This window comes from Pezoporus flaviventris, unplaced genomic scaffold (genome assembly GCF_033815535.1).
Source record: "Pezoporus flaviventris isolate CSIRO_AGI_PZ_B2104156 unplaced genomic scaffold, CSIRO_AGI_Pfla_v1 ptg000213l, whole genome shotgun sequence".
Taxonomy (NCBI): domain Eukaryota; kingdom Metazoa; phylum Chordata; class Aves; order Psittaciformes; family Psittacidae; genus Pezoporus; species Pezoporus flaviventris.
Window position 1 is genome coordinate 4,668,342 of NW_026892761.1, and position 18,462 is coordinate 4,686,803.

Genomic DNA, 18,462 nt, shown 5'->3' on the forward strand with positions numbered 1-18,462 from the left:
TCCCCACTTGGAGCACATTGCACTTCTCTTACCTTCTCTTTCCATCTGAGCCGTGGCTGCAGTGCTCTGCAGGATGAGACCACACAAGGTCTGCTCTGAGCAGAGCTTCCCAGGGATGGGTGCTATAGGCTCTCTATGAGGCACGCAAAGGTCCATTCCTTGTCTGAGCAAAGGGTCCCCAAGGATGGGAAGCCAGATGAGAACCCAAGCCCAGGGCTACACAGCGGTGCACACAAAGTGAGTTGAGAGGCTCAAATGTGAGGTAGGCAGCAAGCCTGAAGCACTTGCCAAGGAAAAGGAGAAAATCATTTCGTTCATAGAATAATCAGTGGGGGAGAAAGGAGGTGGTGAAACAGGAATAGGAAAGAACATTGAAAATCTTAGGGCCCACATGGAAGATCAAGTCCCACACTCCTGAAGCCTGTATGGAGATGACAGTGAGAAAAAACTGAGAGAGTCAAATTAACATTTCCTTACCCAGAAAATAGCTAACCTGCACAGCAATCTGTACCAGGAGGTCTCTGAATCAAGTATGAGACATGAGGCCACAGAAAAGACAAAGGAAGAACTCACAGGCTGTGTAGCCACAAGCTGCTCTATTAGAGGCCATCTCCCCCTGCCAGTACTTAAATACCCCACTCAGGTCCAAACCAGCCCCAGGTGGAGCATCAATCGCAACATTTAAGCCTGATTATTCCCACTTGCAGTAAAGGATATGTGAGCTCTTTCCCTCTGAAGTGCTGTGTGCCATATGTGAATCAATACTTCATTTCTTCCTCGTATCAGAGGGGATTGGGGATGGAGAGGCCATCAACATGAGGAAATCGAAGAAAATAGAAATGACATGGCAAGAAGCTGATGTCTGAGTGAGCCCCATGATCTTAGCTGAAAGTTCTTAGCAGAGAGATGCTGAGTGATGCTGGGAGCTTTGGAAACCAGACCTGCAACCCTTCTGTGCCTGGTTCTGCATTTGGACCAGGGGGTTGCAGACATGCCTGCACAGCTCTCACTTGGCGATGCTCTGCGCTGGGACCAAGCCATGAGAGCAAAATAGGCTCCTGCTGAGCTCAGACCATGTGCTTGTGCATTTCAAGCAAAAGTTGACATCTAAATAAGACCTTGTGCTGGATGGCTGCACAGGTAAATCCCCTTCCCTGGCCACATTCACTCTGCTTTCGGTACAAAGAGTCAAAAATGTAGTGCAGAAAACAAGAAGGACTTCTTGAGCAGTGGCTGCATAACAGGTTATGGGAGTGTGGACACCTTAGAGGTCAGAACATCCCCCCTCTGAACTAACAAAGAATAAACACATCTAGGCCAGCCTTTGTGGCTGCTGGCCCAACCTGTTCTTCAGACCTTTGTAGTTAATGGACTCCACAAGGCTGGATAGGTATAAAGACTATTTTGGACCTGCAGTAATGCCCAAGGGCGCTGTAGGCTGGGGCCAGGCTGCTCATGGACACATTCCTCCACAGTCCCTATCATTTAGGGAACAACAGGAAGGGTGGTGCTGGCAGGTGGAGGCAGTTTGCTCTTGTGTATGGAATCACTGAATTTCAGAGCTATACAAACAGGACTTGCAGCCAGAATAAGACAAAAAACTTGTGGATCATTCATCTGGATAAAGTCAGGGGAAGTTCAGGTTAGATATAAGGAGGAAGTTCTTTACTGTGAGGGTGGTGAGGCACTGGAACAAGTTGCCCAAAGAAGTGGTAAATGCTCCATCCCTGGCTGTGTTCAAGGCGAGGTTGGACAGAGCCTTGGGTGACATGGTCTAGTGTGAGGCATCTCTGCCCATGGCAGGGGGCTGGACCTGGATGAACTTAAGGTCCTTTTCAACCCTAACTAATCTATGACTCCATGATCCCATAGCAGAGGTGAAAGGAAGATTTAATCCCTGCTTTGCTGTTTCTGCACATACAGGGCTAGCATTAAAATCACCATGCTTTTAAAGGGAGCTTTCTGAGCAAGACATCCTGCAGCAACAGCCACCTAAACTCACTAGGAGAGATTATGGCCCTTGTACCAAGCCACACAGCCTCTTGCCCTGCCCAGTTTCTTCCCCACCTTCCTCTGCTTGTGGAATTCCCCTTACTCCATCCCATACAGTGTCAGAGGCAGCACACAGTGAACCCATCACTAGGCGCTGCGCTGTGATTTGTTCTGTTTGCAAACGCCTCTTTGCATTATAGATTTGGCCTTTGTCTTTGTTATTTGTGTCTCTGGTTCTTCCCCAATGAAGTACATTAGTTGCTATGGAAACAATTATTTCATTGGTATGAGTAATCTTCACGACAGCCACAGAAGCAGCAGAAAGTCAGCTCAAACGCTGCACCTTCCACTTAATTCAGTTAGTTGCTAATTGCCTCTTCCCTTGAAAGTGATCAAAATCTCTGCCACCAATAGTCTGTAGGGAAGAAAAAGGAGTTTTGACTGTCTGCTTTGATCATTTGTGCTAGCTCTGCAGGAATCAGAGAACAGGTAGGTGCTGGAAGAGAGCTGGCTGTGTCTGGGGTGAGAGCAGGAGGGCGTGCTTGGCTGATCCCATCCCACCACATGCCACCTTATCCTTTCTGCCACCATGTACAGCTCTCTCTCCTTCACAATGCTTGTTTTACCAATGAGGCCTACTGGCTTTGCCCTAGTCCTAATGAGTCAGGATGCTCTTTTCAATCTTCAGAGCAAGAGCAAACTTTGATGGTGGAGATACACCATCAAAGGCTCCTAAAACATATGGCAGGCAGAAATGCATCATGTTTTACCCCTTTTCCTGGATGAGGGGAAAGTCTTTATTACCTTATTACAGGACCATCACCTCTTCTAGCTGTTACCTGTCTTGCTTTCTTTGTACTCACGAGAAACATGCTCCTCTAACATGTGTTGCTACCCCATCAAAGACTTTGAGATGTTCTGGGGCCAGCACCAGCTGACTGTCAGGTTTTTCCTACTCTCCTACGCAGCTTGCACAGCAAACCTGGTTTTTACCATGGTTGTACAGCACTGTGGTCTACAAAGTCCCAGCCTACACCTGGTCTTCCAGCATGCTGCTGGCATCCAGGGAACCCGGAGGGAGTGCTGACAAGATCTGCTAGTGTAAATTCTTTTGCACTAGTGTCTATCTCAAAGTGATCCAGTCCTGCTGCTGCAAGAGGAAGCCCAATGGACAGGAGCAGCAGACACTTCAGTCACTGCTGGCCCAGTTCCCTTGTGCCTGCAGGAGGATGCAGGGGAGGAGGCTAAACGCTTGCAAATGGGGCAGTGTCGGTCAAACAATCTATTTTCCATCTCCTCTCAGCAAGCCCAGCATTATTAGAAGGTGCTGATGTCTCCAGATTCATAAACAAGAGCAGGGGAGCTGCCAGGGAAGGTCACTGGTAATCACAATTAAGGCAGGCTGATTGCTTTTTCATATTGCCGAGTGAAGCATTCTGCTTGCGAAGTGTCACCCTCTGGGCTGAACTTTACCCTTATGTACACCTCAGGGATATCTAGCCCAGAGAATGCACATGATCCGTGGGGCCCAGGCCAGTTTCTGACTTGCTTTCCCACAGCTCTCCTTGTCCAGGCATGGGAGCACAGGGCTGAAATGCAGCCGCTCCACTCCAGTGCCTGTATTGCCTAAACAAAATCAGCTTTGCTTTCCCACAAACCCTACAGACAGCTTAATGTGTCTTCAGCTCTAATGCCATTACTTCTCACCCTGTGCACTCTCCTTTTCTCCTTACATCCCTGTATCTGCCTGGCTGTATCCAAGTGCTTCACACAGGGATGATAAGCCAGGGTCTGGCCTATGGCAACTTCAAGAGCATCCTGGGAGGCTGGACTTGCTGTAAGGACTGGAAGGCTCAGATTCAGCTGGCCAAGTATCTAAATCTCTTATTAGCTGCTCAAGGCTTCATTCCCAAGGACTAGTAAGCAGAGGTGGAAACAGGCCATTTAAGAAGCTTTCAGAAGGTCACCACAGTGGTAGCAAGAGCCTTTCACAGTCCTCTCTGCCATCTCATGGAACATCTCAGATCCTTACCTGGCTCCAGCTGAAACCCACACATCTGCTGCCCATGGCCCTGAGGAGCCTGCGCAAGCTCTGTCCGCAGTACCCAGGCATCACCAAGATGCCAGGAGTGTGGCCAACTCCTGTGTCTTCAGATCATGTGGCAAACGCTGCAGGCATGGTTGAGAACCCTGGGTTTTATTTTTTCTGGAACAATGGATACATTTTAGGTTCTACTGTAAAAAAACCAAACCCAAAGCAACAAACAAGCTTTAGCTTATTAGATGATTCACAAGCAATCTCCTACCTAGGACTGTGCTCAGTGGAAACTAAACCGTTCTTACAAATAGGCTTGTCAGCCAGCCAGCAAGTTGTGGGAAAAGGGTAAAATTAAGTCATGAATTCAAATCTTTTTTGTTTTCTGCTCTGAAAAGCTGGACTGCTTCAAAATGGAAGGAAACCAAACCCCATCAACTCCATAAAATCTGGGGAGAGGCAAATGAATGAACTCTTCTTACAGAGGTTACCTTGAAACATCCACAAATATGCCGATCTCCTGCTCCGTGTCACCTAAAAGGTACTGAAACGTTCTCAGTCGCACCTTCCATCCCAGGCTCTGGAAGCACAACACAAAAGACTGCCCAACTGCACAAGCAGTTGCCTTCACCAAAGTAATTTTTCCATTTAGTTATATGTGGCACTAAATATCTGCCTCTCACACACACACAGCGTAGCCCAGAGATGTTTTGCTGGATTTACCCAGTTAATTCTAAAGTCTGAGCACATAAAGCTGTGGCAGAGAAAAATAAACTCAAGACATCTTAATTCAAAGCCCAAAGATATAACCTTCATGGAAAGCAGTTTGCACTGCTGAGAATAAATCTCTATTTCTGCTCATGTATAAAGATCTAAGAATAAATTATTTGATAATGTTTATCCTTGCAGCATGTGTGAAAGTCTTCTATCACTCATTAGATGTTTGGCTTTCAGGATAAGCAGATGAGTACTGGCTGCTGGTCTCTTCACTGAACAGGAATGCTCTGAAGTCTTACCAGAGTGAATGAATTACTTTTCCCCTCCCTGGGCAATAAAGGGCCATTGCCTAAAAGCCACTGTGGAGCCCAGGCCTGCTTCTGTGTGCCAGGATGCCTCTGTTCGCCCACCAGCCCTGTCCTGGCAGGGTGGAATCACCTCATCCACCACCACGGCGTTCCCTGTCTGCTCTTCCCCAACAATTCTGTTTGGGAAACAGAGTTGGGGAACAGATCTCCTGGAGCTGGGGCTCCTCCACGCTGCTCCAGGGTCCCACTCTGCTGCTTGGCTTCATCATGGTGCTCCAGGTGAAATCCTTGCTGGCATTCCAAGGAGAGCCTCCCATCAACCAGGCAGAGTGAAGAACACGTGCCCAACCTCCACGTGCCACCAGTTCCATGACAGCAGGTCAGGCATTGTGCTGCCAAGCTTTAAACCTCCGCTTCCTTCCAGAAACATTTGTATTCATGCTCCCCCGTTGCAAATCCTGCTCCTTCCCTGTGGTTTGGAAGGAGCTCTGACAGGTTGCTTCTCTTAGGGAGATCATCTCTTTGAATGTCCAGCCCAAAAGGGGTTAGGTTTTATAAATACTGTTGGGAGCGGGATTTTTAATGTTAAATAAGCTTCAGTTTGAGCTGAGGAGGCCAAGCATCATGGGCAGCACAGAAAGGGATTCATGGGGAGGATTCGTGGAAGTTAAAGAGGTTTGGGTTTGGTTTTTTTAAAGCTGTGATTAATCTCCTTAATGCAGAGCATTTTCTGTGATGTCAGATTAATGAGTCAACATTGCACCGTGCTGCCAAGTCCCTCCACTCATTCAGCTCCTGGAGTCCAGAGAATTCCTGCTTTATATTCAGAATAAAACATGCTGAATGCCAGAGTGAAGGACTACAGCAGGAGATGGGGATAAAAGCCCCTCAGGGTGGCACACAAAGGGACTCAGCACGTCACCATTCTCACAGCAGAGGTTCTGGAGCCCCATCTGCAAACCTGTGCCTACACCAGGATCTTCCCCCCTCCTACCCTGAGATCCCTCCATGCCGGATGCTGCAGCGCATCTCAAGAATAGGGACACAGACACTGCCTGCAGGGACAGGCAGGGCTGGGTGCAGGCAGATGCTGGCCATGGATCTGGCAGAAGGCACCAGCAGCATTGGGGATTGGCTGCAAACCCTTATCAGGGCATCCCAGAGGGCTCCTTGTGCTGTGCACCCCTGAAGCATCATCCCACAGTGACAAATTTCAGCCAGGCCTGACATGAACCAAGAGCAGATGGACAGAGGCCGGAAAGCAGATGGAGAGAAAGAAATTTGGATGTCAGCTGAAGGCCCCAAAGTGTCTCATTAGGAAAACACACATCACAGGCAGCTGTCTGAGCAGCCGTGAATGCAAAGATAGAGAGGAGAGCATGCAAGAGGATACAAAGCATCACTGCTGCTCATGAGCAGGTCACAGCATGCTCCAGTCACCAGTGGGGACAATAGACAGACAGAGTGATGGGCAAGACACGTCATCAGTGCTGTGCTCAGAGCAGGGCAGTGGTATGGGCCACAGCACCACAGGCTCCTGGGTGGCTTGCCAGGCTGCTTCTCATCTCCATCACCCTGACTTCCCTCCCTCCCTGACATACCCACACCAGCTCCACGGCTCCAACACTGTGACTCCGTGGATGAGTGCCCCAGCGTCCTGTGACTCTGGTGGTCGCCTGCCTTTGGGCTGCCATGGTTCACAGTGCTGAGTTGAGGGCACAAGCTGCCTGCCAGTGAGCAGGATGGGAAAACAGGGGAAACGGGAGCAGGTTTGCTGTCTGTATATTGGTTTTCTGCCAATTTCTTCTCCTTTGGGAGAATAGAAGGCTCCAGGGAGAGCTTAGAGTAGCTTCCATTGCCTGAAGGGGCCAACAAGAAGCTGGAGAGGGGATTTCTACGAGGGCATGTAGTGATAGGACAAGGGAGAATGGCTTTAAACTGACAGTGGGGAGATTCAGATTAGATTTTAGGAGGAAATACTTCCCTTATTAGGAGTGTGGCGAGGTGCTGGCACAGGGTGCCCAGAGAAGCTGTGGCTGCCCCATCCCTGGCAGTGTTCAAGGCCAGGTTGGACACAGGGGCTTGGAGCAAGCTGCTCTAGTGGAAGGTGTCCCTGCCCGTGGCAGGGGTTGGAACTGGATGAGCTTTGAAGTCCCTTCCAACCCAAACCAGTCTGGGATTCTATGATTCTACACCCCTCTGCTGGGCAGTCAGTACCATTGCTCGATATTGTGGCAGAGAATTGCAGCGATGGGCAGGGACGAGGGCTGGCAGGAAAGAAAACCAAACCCGACACGTTTTAAAATCTAGAAGAGCTGGACAGGACACATATAAAAAAGTATCACTTATTTTTTACATGCTTAGAAGGCAGCACAGGTTGGGATTCAGGCTTGGAGACATCCCAGATCAAAGGTTTCTTAGTCTAAATTCAGCCAATTTTTTCTCAGGCATTTTGTGACGTGTTGTGGTTTAACCTGAACCAGCAACGAAGCTCCACACTGCCTCACTCCGCCGTGATGGGACGGGGAGAGAACCAGAAGGGTTATACCCGCTCTGGTGTGCACTTATCCACAGCCACAGATGCTTCAGCGCATCCTGCTCCCTGTGGACTCATCCACAGGTCACAGTCCCTTCGCCTCTGGTTCACACTAGAGCTCCAGCCAGTGCAGTGCAGCATCACACAAACAGCAGCAATCCCCTGGGCATCTACCAGCCCAGGCACGTGGCCACTGCTCTTATCAAAGCATTCCCAGGCACAGTGGAGTTGGATGATAAGCAGTAGAGCAGGACAACAAGCACTGGAAGCAAAAGGCAACCACTAACAAGCACTAGACTCTTATATACAGTACGTCAAGCAAGCCCCATGGCAAGCACAGGAGCCTGATAATTAATAGCTAAATAGCAATAACAACTATAAATTTGATCTAGCATATTCCAACCAAATCTGTCAGTATCGTGAACCCTTCCAGCCCCACGCTGGGTGTCAAAACCACCTCCTGCCGCCACATTGGGTGTCATAGTTTAATCCCATATGGCAACTAAGCCCCACACAGCTGCTTGCTCACTCTCCCCACAGTGGGATGGGAAGAGACTCAGAAGGGTAAAAGTGAGAGAACTCCTGGGTTGAGATAAAGGCAATTTAAAAGGTAAAGCAGAAGCTCCACACACAAGCAAAGCAAATTAAGGAATTCATTCTCCACCTCCCACCACAGGCAGGTGTTCAGCCATGTCCAGGAGAGCAGGACTCCATCATGTGTAATGGTGACTTGGGAAGATAAATTCCATCACTCCAAACATCCTCCCCCCTTCCTTCTTCTCACAGTCTATATGCTGAGCATGATGTCCAGTGGTATGAAATACCTCTTTGGTCCAAACATGGCCCCATACCAGCTACTGTGAGTAAATTTAACTCTACCCCAGCCAAAACCAGCACATTCTCCACCCTTATTCTATAGCACATGTACATCATGAAAGCCACTAAAACCCATGTGCATCATCTGTGCTCTGCTGCTGTCCTGATCTGGGTGTTCAAAGACCATGCCCAGAGGGGAGCCACAGGGCTTATAAGGACATTCACTCATATATTGCTATAAAGCAGTAGGAGAAAGTCACATCCTAGTCACTAATGCACAGAAACAGTCACAGTCAGTTCAGCAGCTCTATACACGTGTCAGAAGGCCCCATTTTGGTCCAAAGCTTGGAATGATGCTCAGGAGTCCATGGCAAGGCTGATCCAGTGAACAAAGGAGCTCCTGAGGCACAGCAGAAGAACGAGCTGTTTGAACAACAGATCCTGTTAACATCTCCTGTGCCTTGGTTCACTTAGAGGTTTTAGTTTGTGCTGTGACTGGATGACAGCAGCTTTTTTGAGCTCTCAAGTTTTAACAGGTTTGTGCAGGTGGAGGACTAAAAATCCATAGGAAATCGTTCATTTAAAGCATGCTGACTTGCAGTGGCCTGTCTCTGTAACAGCACTTGTCAGTTTGCCTTCCTCCCCCATCCTACGGAAGAGAACTTTATCCCCTGCAACACTCCTTGACCCTGAATTTTGGGGAGGAGGAGCCATGTGCGAGAAGAAGGGACCCTTGCAGATAGGGCTTGCAGACAGCCACAGCAAGACCTCACAGCCCCTGGCCTCCCTAAGCCTCTGTTCCCCACAGCCAAAAAGGAGATGCAGGTCTGTCTGCAGTGAAACACCCAATGATCACACTTTCCAGATGCCAAAGGCCTGAACTGAATTTGCCCATGTTCTACACGTGCATCCAGATCTGCCCTTCAGCATTAAGGCCTATGGGATTCACACAAAGGAACTATGGAAAAGGTGGAAAAACCTGCCAGTCTGCCCATTTTTCCTCTTGAGCAGCACCCAGGTTCAGAACTGGGTTCTCCATCAAGAGAGGTGTGATGAGGATGAGGTGATGGGAGAGGGAAGTGTAACAGAGGCAGACACTTCACAGCAGCATCCTGAGACACCGCAGTCCTGCCACAAACAGCTGGTGCATAATAAATTCATGATATGCATATTTTATGCTGTTTTCATGAGACACTCACATATGGCCTAACCTGCTGCTGGCAGGGCTGGAGAAAGAACACGAATTTCACACCAAGGGCTCCTCTGACAACAGATTATAAGGAATAATCACTGCCCAAATATTAGCCCTCAACAAGACACACAAATTACAGGTGATTATTTTTTCTTGGACTACCAATAAAAGGCCCATGAAAGATTAGCAGAGCTCTGCTTCACATCTCACAGACTGAATAATTACAGACTTCAGACCTTTGTATGGAGAGATCAGAGCCTTTTGCCCTTAGGAGGAAAAAAGATTAATTGTAATTTCTTCTTCTGATGCTCCTCCCACCTTCTGCCATGGAAGTGGTATGAAATGACTGTGATAGTTCTCTTTCCCCATTTCTCTCTTTGTCTGAAGTGCCGAGGGAAAAGCACCAAAGGTTTGAACTACAGAGCTGCAATTTCCAGTTCTGTAGTGCCAGCTGATTTGATGGATCAGGACACAAAACTAATGCATTTGAGACATGAATCCTGGGTTCCCAGGGGTCAGGAGCACTCACAACACTGTGTGAGAAAGGCTATTGATTCAGAGGTTGAATGCGCAGCTGCATGTGTGCTCATGCACATCAGAAATAGGATTGTTACGTCAAGGGCATCAAAATTAACAGGACAAAACAGAGAGAGGTCAGGGAACTGGGATGAGGGAACCAATCCAGAAGGATGAAGAAGGTAATTGGATCTTATGTGCATCTCTGAGCAACGTCCACCAGCCTGCCTGGACTGTGTAAGAGGTGAGGTTTATCTCTGGTCACTATGTCACTGTTGTACAGCCACTTCTTGCCTTCCAGGATTACCAACAGACCATAAGACATAAGAAAGCACAGGGCTAAACCATTCTAACTATAGCCAAGGCTGGTCAGATAGGTCCCTAAAATGCTCTGGAATAGGGAGAGGTTTTGTCATTATCCTTCTTGGCATCAGGCTGGTCCTAACCCAGCCAACAAGTCCCCTAAGGCTGTTGCCATCTGTCAAAAGCTTTGAGATGTCCTCCCAGAGAGGGCCATCATATAAGCAGGCTCTCATTTTGGGACTTTCCCCAGCCCAGTGTTGCTTTTGGGAGTGGGTTTATCTGATTGTCTCATTACAGGAGAACCGGCTCCCTCATCTGCTCTTGTTTGCTGCCGCCTGACATCCCAGCACTCAGGATGGGGAAGTCCCAGCTCAGTTCTTTGCATGCAGAAAACCAGGTCAGAAAGTGCAGGGACTACCTGTGCTCCATATGGCCCTGACCAGACTGGTTTTCATCCATTTCTAGGGCATCATGTGGGGATATTCTCCCCAGAAAAGGCAGGGATATAAATACCAGCTGAGGTCTCGGAGCTCAGAGGATACACAAACAGTGCTTCTGTATGAAGAATTTATTTTTTCCCTGTTGGAAGGGGGAAAGAAATTCCTTATACTAAGTTGCAGAGACATTGAAATGAGTGTTATCACCTACGAGAGAGCAGCTTTTATGGGCCATGAGGAAAGTACCGAAGATCTTTCTGGAAAGGCAGTTACTTAAGGCTCTGATCCTGAAGAGCATCCTCTTACAGGGAAGCCCTTAAGAACAGGCTTAGCTTTCCTTCTTATCCTCGAACTTCAGGACAGGCTTGCACACTATCTTCGACTGAGCACAGGATGTTTTACCAAGAACTATCTAATTGGGTTGCTTCCAGCAAGTCTTAGCATGCAGCTCTCCTACCCCATAGGTGCCAGCACAGACATTTCAGATGAATGCTCATATCCAAGGTTTTTAATCTTTAGGCCAGTGAATCATTATCCTCTCAGGAGAACAGGAGTGGCAAATAACAGGATACAACTGCAGTGGGGAGAAGACCTTTATGGTCACGTGTTGCAACCTGCAGTCACGTCAAAGAAGATACAAATGACTTAAAACAAATGGGGTTTTCCTATATTGCACGTCTTTGGTAGGAGAATCCACCCTTTATTTCTGTGTATACAAAGCTTACTGCAGTGATATTGCTGTCCATGGGAGAGGCTCAGAGATGCTACTGCATTCTAGCCATAAATAGCTATAATAGTGTTCCCATATACCTGATCCTGAGAAAGCACTGGTGCTTGTCCTCTAAACAGAACAGCTGAACGTTGAAGACCATGAGTGTGAGAGACAACCCAGCTTTTCCAGGAGAGCTTTTATTTCAGTAGGCTCAGGGCAAGGTACAACACATCTCTGTGTCAGGCTGCTCAAGACTAACAAAAAGCCTTTTGAATTCTCTACACAGAGCTGCTGACCACTACAGCCTGGCTAACAGTTAAATTTACCTGCAAGTATCTCCTGGTGATATTGTACGAAAAGACTACAGCAGGGCTGGAAATTAGTGACTTTACCTGCATAAATCTTTCTAAAGCAGACAGAAAACACTCACAGAACTGAAGAAATTTTCCAAGCAATGTCCACTATAATGGAGAAGAAAGAGGTCATTCATTGTCTGTTGTACCATATGAATCAAGCTTTAATTACATGAGAAAAAAAGTGAGAATCAAGATTTCCCCCACTTCTTTAACTCAAACTCATCAGTCCCTTCGTTACAGATTAAGTCAGGGCAACATCTGCAGGCAATAGCAGTGTCTTTGGCAGTAGCATTACTGATATTGATGCTCACAGCACTGAAGCATTAGGTGACCATGAGCTGCTCTTCATGCAGCTGGGAAAAATCACAGACTCCATGGGATACTTTGGGTTGGAAGGGACCTTAAGGCTCATCCAGCTCCAACCCCTGCCACAGGCAGGGACACCTTCCACTGGAGCAGCTTCCTCCAATCTGGCCTTGAACACTGCCAGGGATGGGGCAGCCACAGCTTCTCTGGGCACCCTGTGCCAGCGCCTCAGCACCCTCACAGGGAAGAGCTTCTGCCTAAGAGCTCATCTCAGTCTCCCCTCTGTCAGGTTAAAGCCATTCCCCTTGGCCTGTCCCTACAGGCCCTTGTCCAAAGCCCCTCTCCAGGTTTCCTGCAGCCCCTTCAGGCACTGGAGCTGCTCTCAGGTCTCCCCTTCAGGAGCCTTCTCTTCTCCAGGCTGCCCCAGCCCAGCTCTCTCAGCCTGGCTCCAGAGCAGAGCTGCTCCAGCCCTCGCAGCAGCTCCGCCGCCTCCTCTGGCCTCACCACCACAACTCCCGGTCCTTAGGCTGGCGGCCTAGAAGTAGAGTAACCACGTCCCTACATTTGCATTGTATCACATCTACACATCGCAGTACACACTATAAAACAGCAACACAATGCGAGGCCCAGCAAACTGAAACCGTGAGCTCATTAATGTACTGGGACGCCTTTGCTAATTCAGAACGCACATCAAAGGCCAACCAGGACATGAAACGTGCTAACTCGGGGCTGTTTTACTCCACCGCGCATGAGCACAGCACAGCACCGCAACCGCCCACTTTACGCATGCGCATCGCGCAAAGCATCCCTCAGGAGCGCACGTACAGGGACCCGCGCATGCGCGTAGCCACCCCTCTCGGCTCGCCAGCCCGTAGCTCGCCAACGCCCGCTCGCGAGAGCGTGATGACGTAGGCACCGCGCTCCGCTCCTCCCTCCCAGCCACGCATTGACGTCCGCGCCGCTGCCCCGCCTCTCGGTATAAAAGCGCAGGCGGGCGGCGGGCGCGTCATTGTGGTGCGGAGCGGTCCGGAGGCGGGGTACCGTGGGGGTCTGAGCGCCGCGCCCCGCTCCGCTCGCCGCCTCTCTCTACCTCCTTCCCTCCCTTTCTCTCTTTTCTCCCCTTCCTTCCCTTTTCCCCTCCGCCGCGGACATGCCGCGCGTCTACATCGGCCGCCTGAGCTACCACGTCCGGGAGAAGGACATCCAGCGCTTTTTCAGTGGCTATGGGCGCCTGCTCGAGGTCGACCTCAAAAACGGGTGAGCGCCGTCCAGCGGCCTGAGGTCCCCGCGGCCCGTGCTCCCCTCCCCGGCCCGGGGCCTTCCTCCCTCCCCCATGTTGTGGGCCGCTGCCGCGTGGCGCCCGCTCAAGATGGCGGCGGCGCGGGGGGAGCGGGGGCGCTGCGGCGGGGCCGGCTCCATTGTCCTGGCTCCGGAGCTGCGGGCGGCTGATGGCGCCGTTCTTCTTCCTGCAGTTACGGCTTCGTGGAGTTCGAGGACTCCCGAGACGCCGATGATGCCGTTTATGAGCTGAACGGCAAGGATCTGTGCGGGGAACGCGTGATCGTGGAGCACGCCCGCGGCCCCCGCCGCGACAGGGACGGGTATAGCTACAGTAGTCGCAGTGAGTACGGGCCCGTCTTTCTGCGTGGTTCTGAGGCTAATGCGGGCGAGGGGCGGGAGGCGAGGGGAGGCGGCTCGGCTGTGTGTGTGGCAGGGCAGAGCCGGGGGTGAAGGAGCGATGGGACCGAGTCCCGCGGGCTGGGGCGGAGCGGGGGAAAGGGGGGGTTGCTATTTCGGGGAAGCACGGCGCGGGGGGGGTACCCGGTGCATGGCAGGGAGCAAGCTGCAGGCCTAGCGCCGCAAACGTTCTTCCTGGCACCAGCCGTGCACTTGGGTATCCCCTAAGAAACTTAAGAGGGCAGATAGGTTGGGAGATTAGAGGGCAATTGTGGCTGCAAAGTTGTGGCCTTCTAGAAAAGGTTTCTTGTTCATTACAAGCGGAATGCTCTGCTAATTTTAGAGCTTCTGTTTTCTTGGGGAGTATTTGAATCGAACGGTGATGTCGCATCACTTACATTAATAAATACTGTTGCATAATTGGGGTGGAAGCACTCAGCTGTGAATGTTTCAGTTGAATATATAGAGGGGGTGGGGGGAGGTTTTCAAGTAGGAATCTGTTGGGCTGAGTGGGGGATATTGTCAATAGTTCCACGTTCAGCTGATTCGTGTAGCTTCTTGAGCTGAGCTATATAGAGCTGAACCAGCCTCATACTGTAACCTCAAAGTACTGAGGCTCAACTTTGGTTTATCACTAGGAGCTTGGTGTTTTGGGGGGGGCGGGGTTCTGTCTTAAGAAGAATCAAATGTATGTTGTTTAAAATTGTTGCATGTTCAATTCAAACTTTTTAACAAGTCCTTGATGTTTCAATTTAAAAGTGACCAGTGGGGCTGAGGCTGTGTCCACTGAGGCTAAGATGACTGCCTTTCCTGATTGGCCATGGCTTTTCCATACATTGTGTGACCCTTGCCCTATGACCCTTTGGCTGACCTTACCGGAAGCCATGACGACAGCAGCCTTTTGCCATTAGACGCAGGGTGATGGTGAGGATTCCAAGGGTTAGACAAAACTGGTTAAACTGAACTAGGTGACTGTTACCTTGCGTGTTTTGTGGCCAAACCACCACCAAAAACCTCATACTGTGATGTAAGTACTTAGTGTAACTAGTAAACGTTTTTGTAAATTGTAGAAATGCATGTAATCAGTTAAGTTTTATATTTTACAATGTTCTGTAAAATAAAACTTAGCAAGGTGAATCTAATAAGGAGCAGTCACTCTCTAACAGAACTTAGGAGCACAGACTTGTAGGATTTTAGTCTGTTTGATTTGCCATTAATGTAGATCATGGCAAAATTGCAAAGTTTATTGGAGGCTTAGAGAAATAAAGTCCTACTCCAGTAAATATAACTGTTTTAACTAACTTTTTCAGAACATTTAGTTTTCTTCATGCTAGGAGACAATCTAACTTTATTTCTTTGTACAATAAAGGTGGGGGTGGTGGCGGATATAGCAGTCGGAGACAATCTGGAAGAGATAAATACGGACCGCCTGTTCGTACAGAATACAGACTGATTGTTGAAAACCTTTCCAGTCGCTGTAGTTGGCAGGATTTGAAAGTATGTATTAATGTTCCACCACGGAGCCTGTTGTGACTAGCAGGAAGCAATGGCTTCCTTTAAAATTGATGTTCCTTTTGATTTAGGTGGAAATAATTGAGATACTTGTGTGTGAATATTTACATGTAATTAGTGCTTCTGTGTTTGATGAGACTTGTCTTAAGCTCATGTACTTGTGAAGAGTGTGGCGAATAGTTATGCAACTCTTCATCTACTCTTTGCAGGATTTCATGAGGCAAGCTGGTGAGGTAACCTATGCAGATGCTCACAAAGAGCGTACAAATGAAGGAGTGATTGAGTTCCGATCCTACTCTGACATGAAGCGTGCTCTGGACAAACTGGATGGCACAGAGATAAATGGGAGGAAGATCAGGCTGGTTGAAGACAAGCCACGGTCAAGCCATAGGCGATCATACTCTGGCAGCAGGTCAAGGTAACTTCTGGGACAAGTCAGTTTATGTATCAAGTTACTCGGGCTAAAAATGGGTCTGGGTAGCCCTACAGGCGGGAGTGGCCTTCAGCTGCTTTAGGAAGAGGATGATGCTCAAGAATGTAGAAAGAGTTACTCTACATACAGTAAAGACAGGTTTGAGAGTTTTTCACATGTAAAGCATCAGATGCAATTAATTGACAGTGTATCAGATCCAGGTGTGTTGATAGTACAACTTGATGTGGCCATACTTGTTTAGAAGTTCCTGGGCAGCCTTTCTGTGTTAGATAGCAGAGCACACTAGGCAAGGAATGAGGAATAAATTACATATTCCGTGTTTCTAGGTCACGTTCTAGACGACGGTCTAGAAGCAGAAGTCGCAGAAGTAGGAGCAGCCGCAGCAGGTCCCGTAGTGTCTCCAAAAGCCGTTCTCGGTGAGTTGATCCCTTGTTTTCTGTTAGTACAGGAATTGCTGCTTATACATTGATAGATACTGCCAACTGCTGTAAGTACACTTCAGTTCATGTAGAATAAACTTTGTCTCTTTTTGAAAGCTCTAAATCCAGGTCACGAAGCAAAGACCGCTCACGTTCCAGATCTAAAAGCAGGAAGTCTAGATCAAAGAGCAAATCAAAACCCAAGTCTGACAGGGGTTCACGCTCTCACAGCAGATCCAAGGAGAAGTCTGAGAAGTCTCGATCCAGATCCAGGTCCAGGTCTCGATCTCCCAAAGAAAATGGTAAAGGAGATGCTAAGTCTAAGTCCAGGTCAAGGAGTAGGTCTCGTTCCAATTCTCCGCAGCAGCAGCCATCTGCCAAGGCTCGTTCAGAGTCACCACCCAAAAGAGCTGCATCGAGGTCCCGCTCCAGATCTCGTTCAAAATCTCGCTCACGATCAAGATCTAGTTCAAGAGATTAAGACTAGAACTCTCCTCTTACATTGCACACTATTATGGAACACTTTCCTACTTGTCAGGCCATTAGTGTTATGTTAGTACTTGAGAGGTTGGGATTTTTTTTTCTCTTGCAGGAGCAAATGGCCTAAGAACTAAGTTGAGGCATAAAGGTTTAATTTGTATCCCAGATTGGAAATTAAGAGCTCGGATGGTGGTATAAAGCACTAAAACTCCCCCTTTTGTAGAAATTCAGCTAAAACTTTGATTTTATAGCATTTCCACAGGAGTAACTTAACTACTCTTAAATGTAGAGTGGTTTTTTATAAAGAAAAATAAACTGAATATAAACAGGCTTAAATCTGGGCTTTTTTTAAACTATCATTATTTTTTCTTTTTTTTTTTTCCTTGCTTCATGGTCTTAGAACTATGGATATCATTAGCTTATAGGTTCCAGCTTGCTGCCAAGGGCAGGATTGCCTTGCTGGTCAGCTCAGAGAATTCTGTTTCAGCTTAAGTTGTGGAAGCAGGCTGCAAACTACATAAACCGGTAACAATACTGGGAAGATTTTAGATGAGCAATAAACCCAAGTTGGAGTGTGTTGTATCTTAACTTGCCAAAAGAACATTCCCCCACCCCAATACTGTGACTGTATTAAAGGTAATAAAGGTACTCTGGAACCTGTATCATACAGTATTGCTGAACCCCCCTGTGTTTCCTACTTGAAAGAAGGAAAGCTTTCTGACTTTTTTTTTTTCCCCTTGAGTGTCAGTGTCACTGTTGTCAGACACTCATGTGTCTCTTGGATGTAGTCCAAGTCACTAGTATGTCATATGGTTTGTCAGCCTCTAAATAACTATTGGATATGAAAACTAGCTAAAATAACACTGTCTTCCCTCCTTTTTGACTCATTTATGTTAACGTTTTTTGCTTCAGATGAGAACTATAATCCTATTGTGTGTAAGTCTGAACTTTTATGGGAAATGTAGTCTTTGAGCTAGAGTTCTAGTCTTAACAAAGGCTTTGCTGAACCACAGTTGCCAACTCAAATTGTGGAATAGGACTCATCAAAAAAATCCCCTTTCTAGCTAAATTGATTTTTGTAACATGCAATAGCGAACATTAGAACTGCCTTGTACTCTTTATACAACGTGTAGTTTGACTTGTATAAAATTAAATCGGTGACTCAAACTCTTGTGTTTATTGCAGTGTAATGGGATTCTTTTTCTGCCTCATGCTGGGGAAATCACAGTTTATCCTACTTACCTCTTTTGCTGGAGTAACTTCTTTGTTTTAGTAAGAGACTTGGGAGCTCTGGAAATGCACTTGGTTTTGTGCTTGAGACCAGCTAGCCAGCCAAGCACCCTTTGGCCTAACACATTGTCCTTCCTTGGAGTGTGACTGGATGTGGAAGCAGCACCCCTGACTGCTCAGAATTTTGCCCATCTGTGTAGATGAATTGCACCAGGCACAAGGAGCACATCGAATGCGTGTTCAAATGTGACTGCCGGTTTTTCTTTCCTGGAATTGCTTCACAATGCAATGAGTTCTCTTGAGAATTAATTCTGTTTCTTAAACATTTCCTGATCGTATCTAGAAAGCTGGAGCCTTTGCCTGCTGTGTGTAAGTAGCTGTGGTAGCATGAAGAGGGATCCCAGGATAAGCAAATTTAGTTTTGCCTGATAATCTCACATCCCTGATGTAATCTGAATGGCTGTGATTACATGGTTTGTGTTGCT

General features: G+C 48.0%; 1 protein-coding gene across 1 annotated transcript; it reads left to right on the top strand.

The window, feature by feature from the left end:
* Positions 1-13,282: 13,282 nt before the first annotated feature.
* SRSF6 (serine and arginine rich splicing factor 6) lies at positions 13,283-17,914 on the top strand. The gene is made up of 6 exons (XM_061441894.1): positions 13,283-13,483; positions 13,699-13,847; positions 15,273-15,400; positions 15,625-15,833; positions 16,175-16,264; positions 16,385-17,914. Exons 1-6 carry the CDS (start codon positions 13,377-13,379, stop codon positions 16,746-16,748), a joined length of 1,047 nt encoding a protein of 348 aa, XP_061297878.1. The 5' UTR covers positions 13,283-13,376; the 3' UTR covers positions 16,749-17,914.
* Positions 17,915-18,462: the final 548 nt, after the last annotated feature.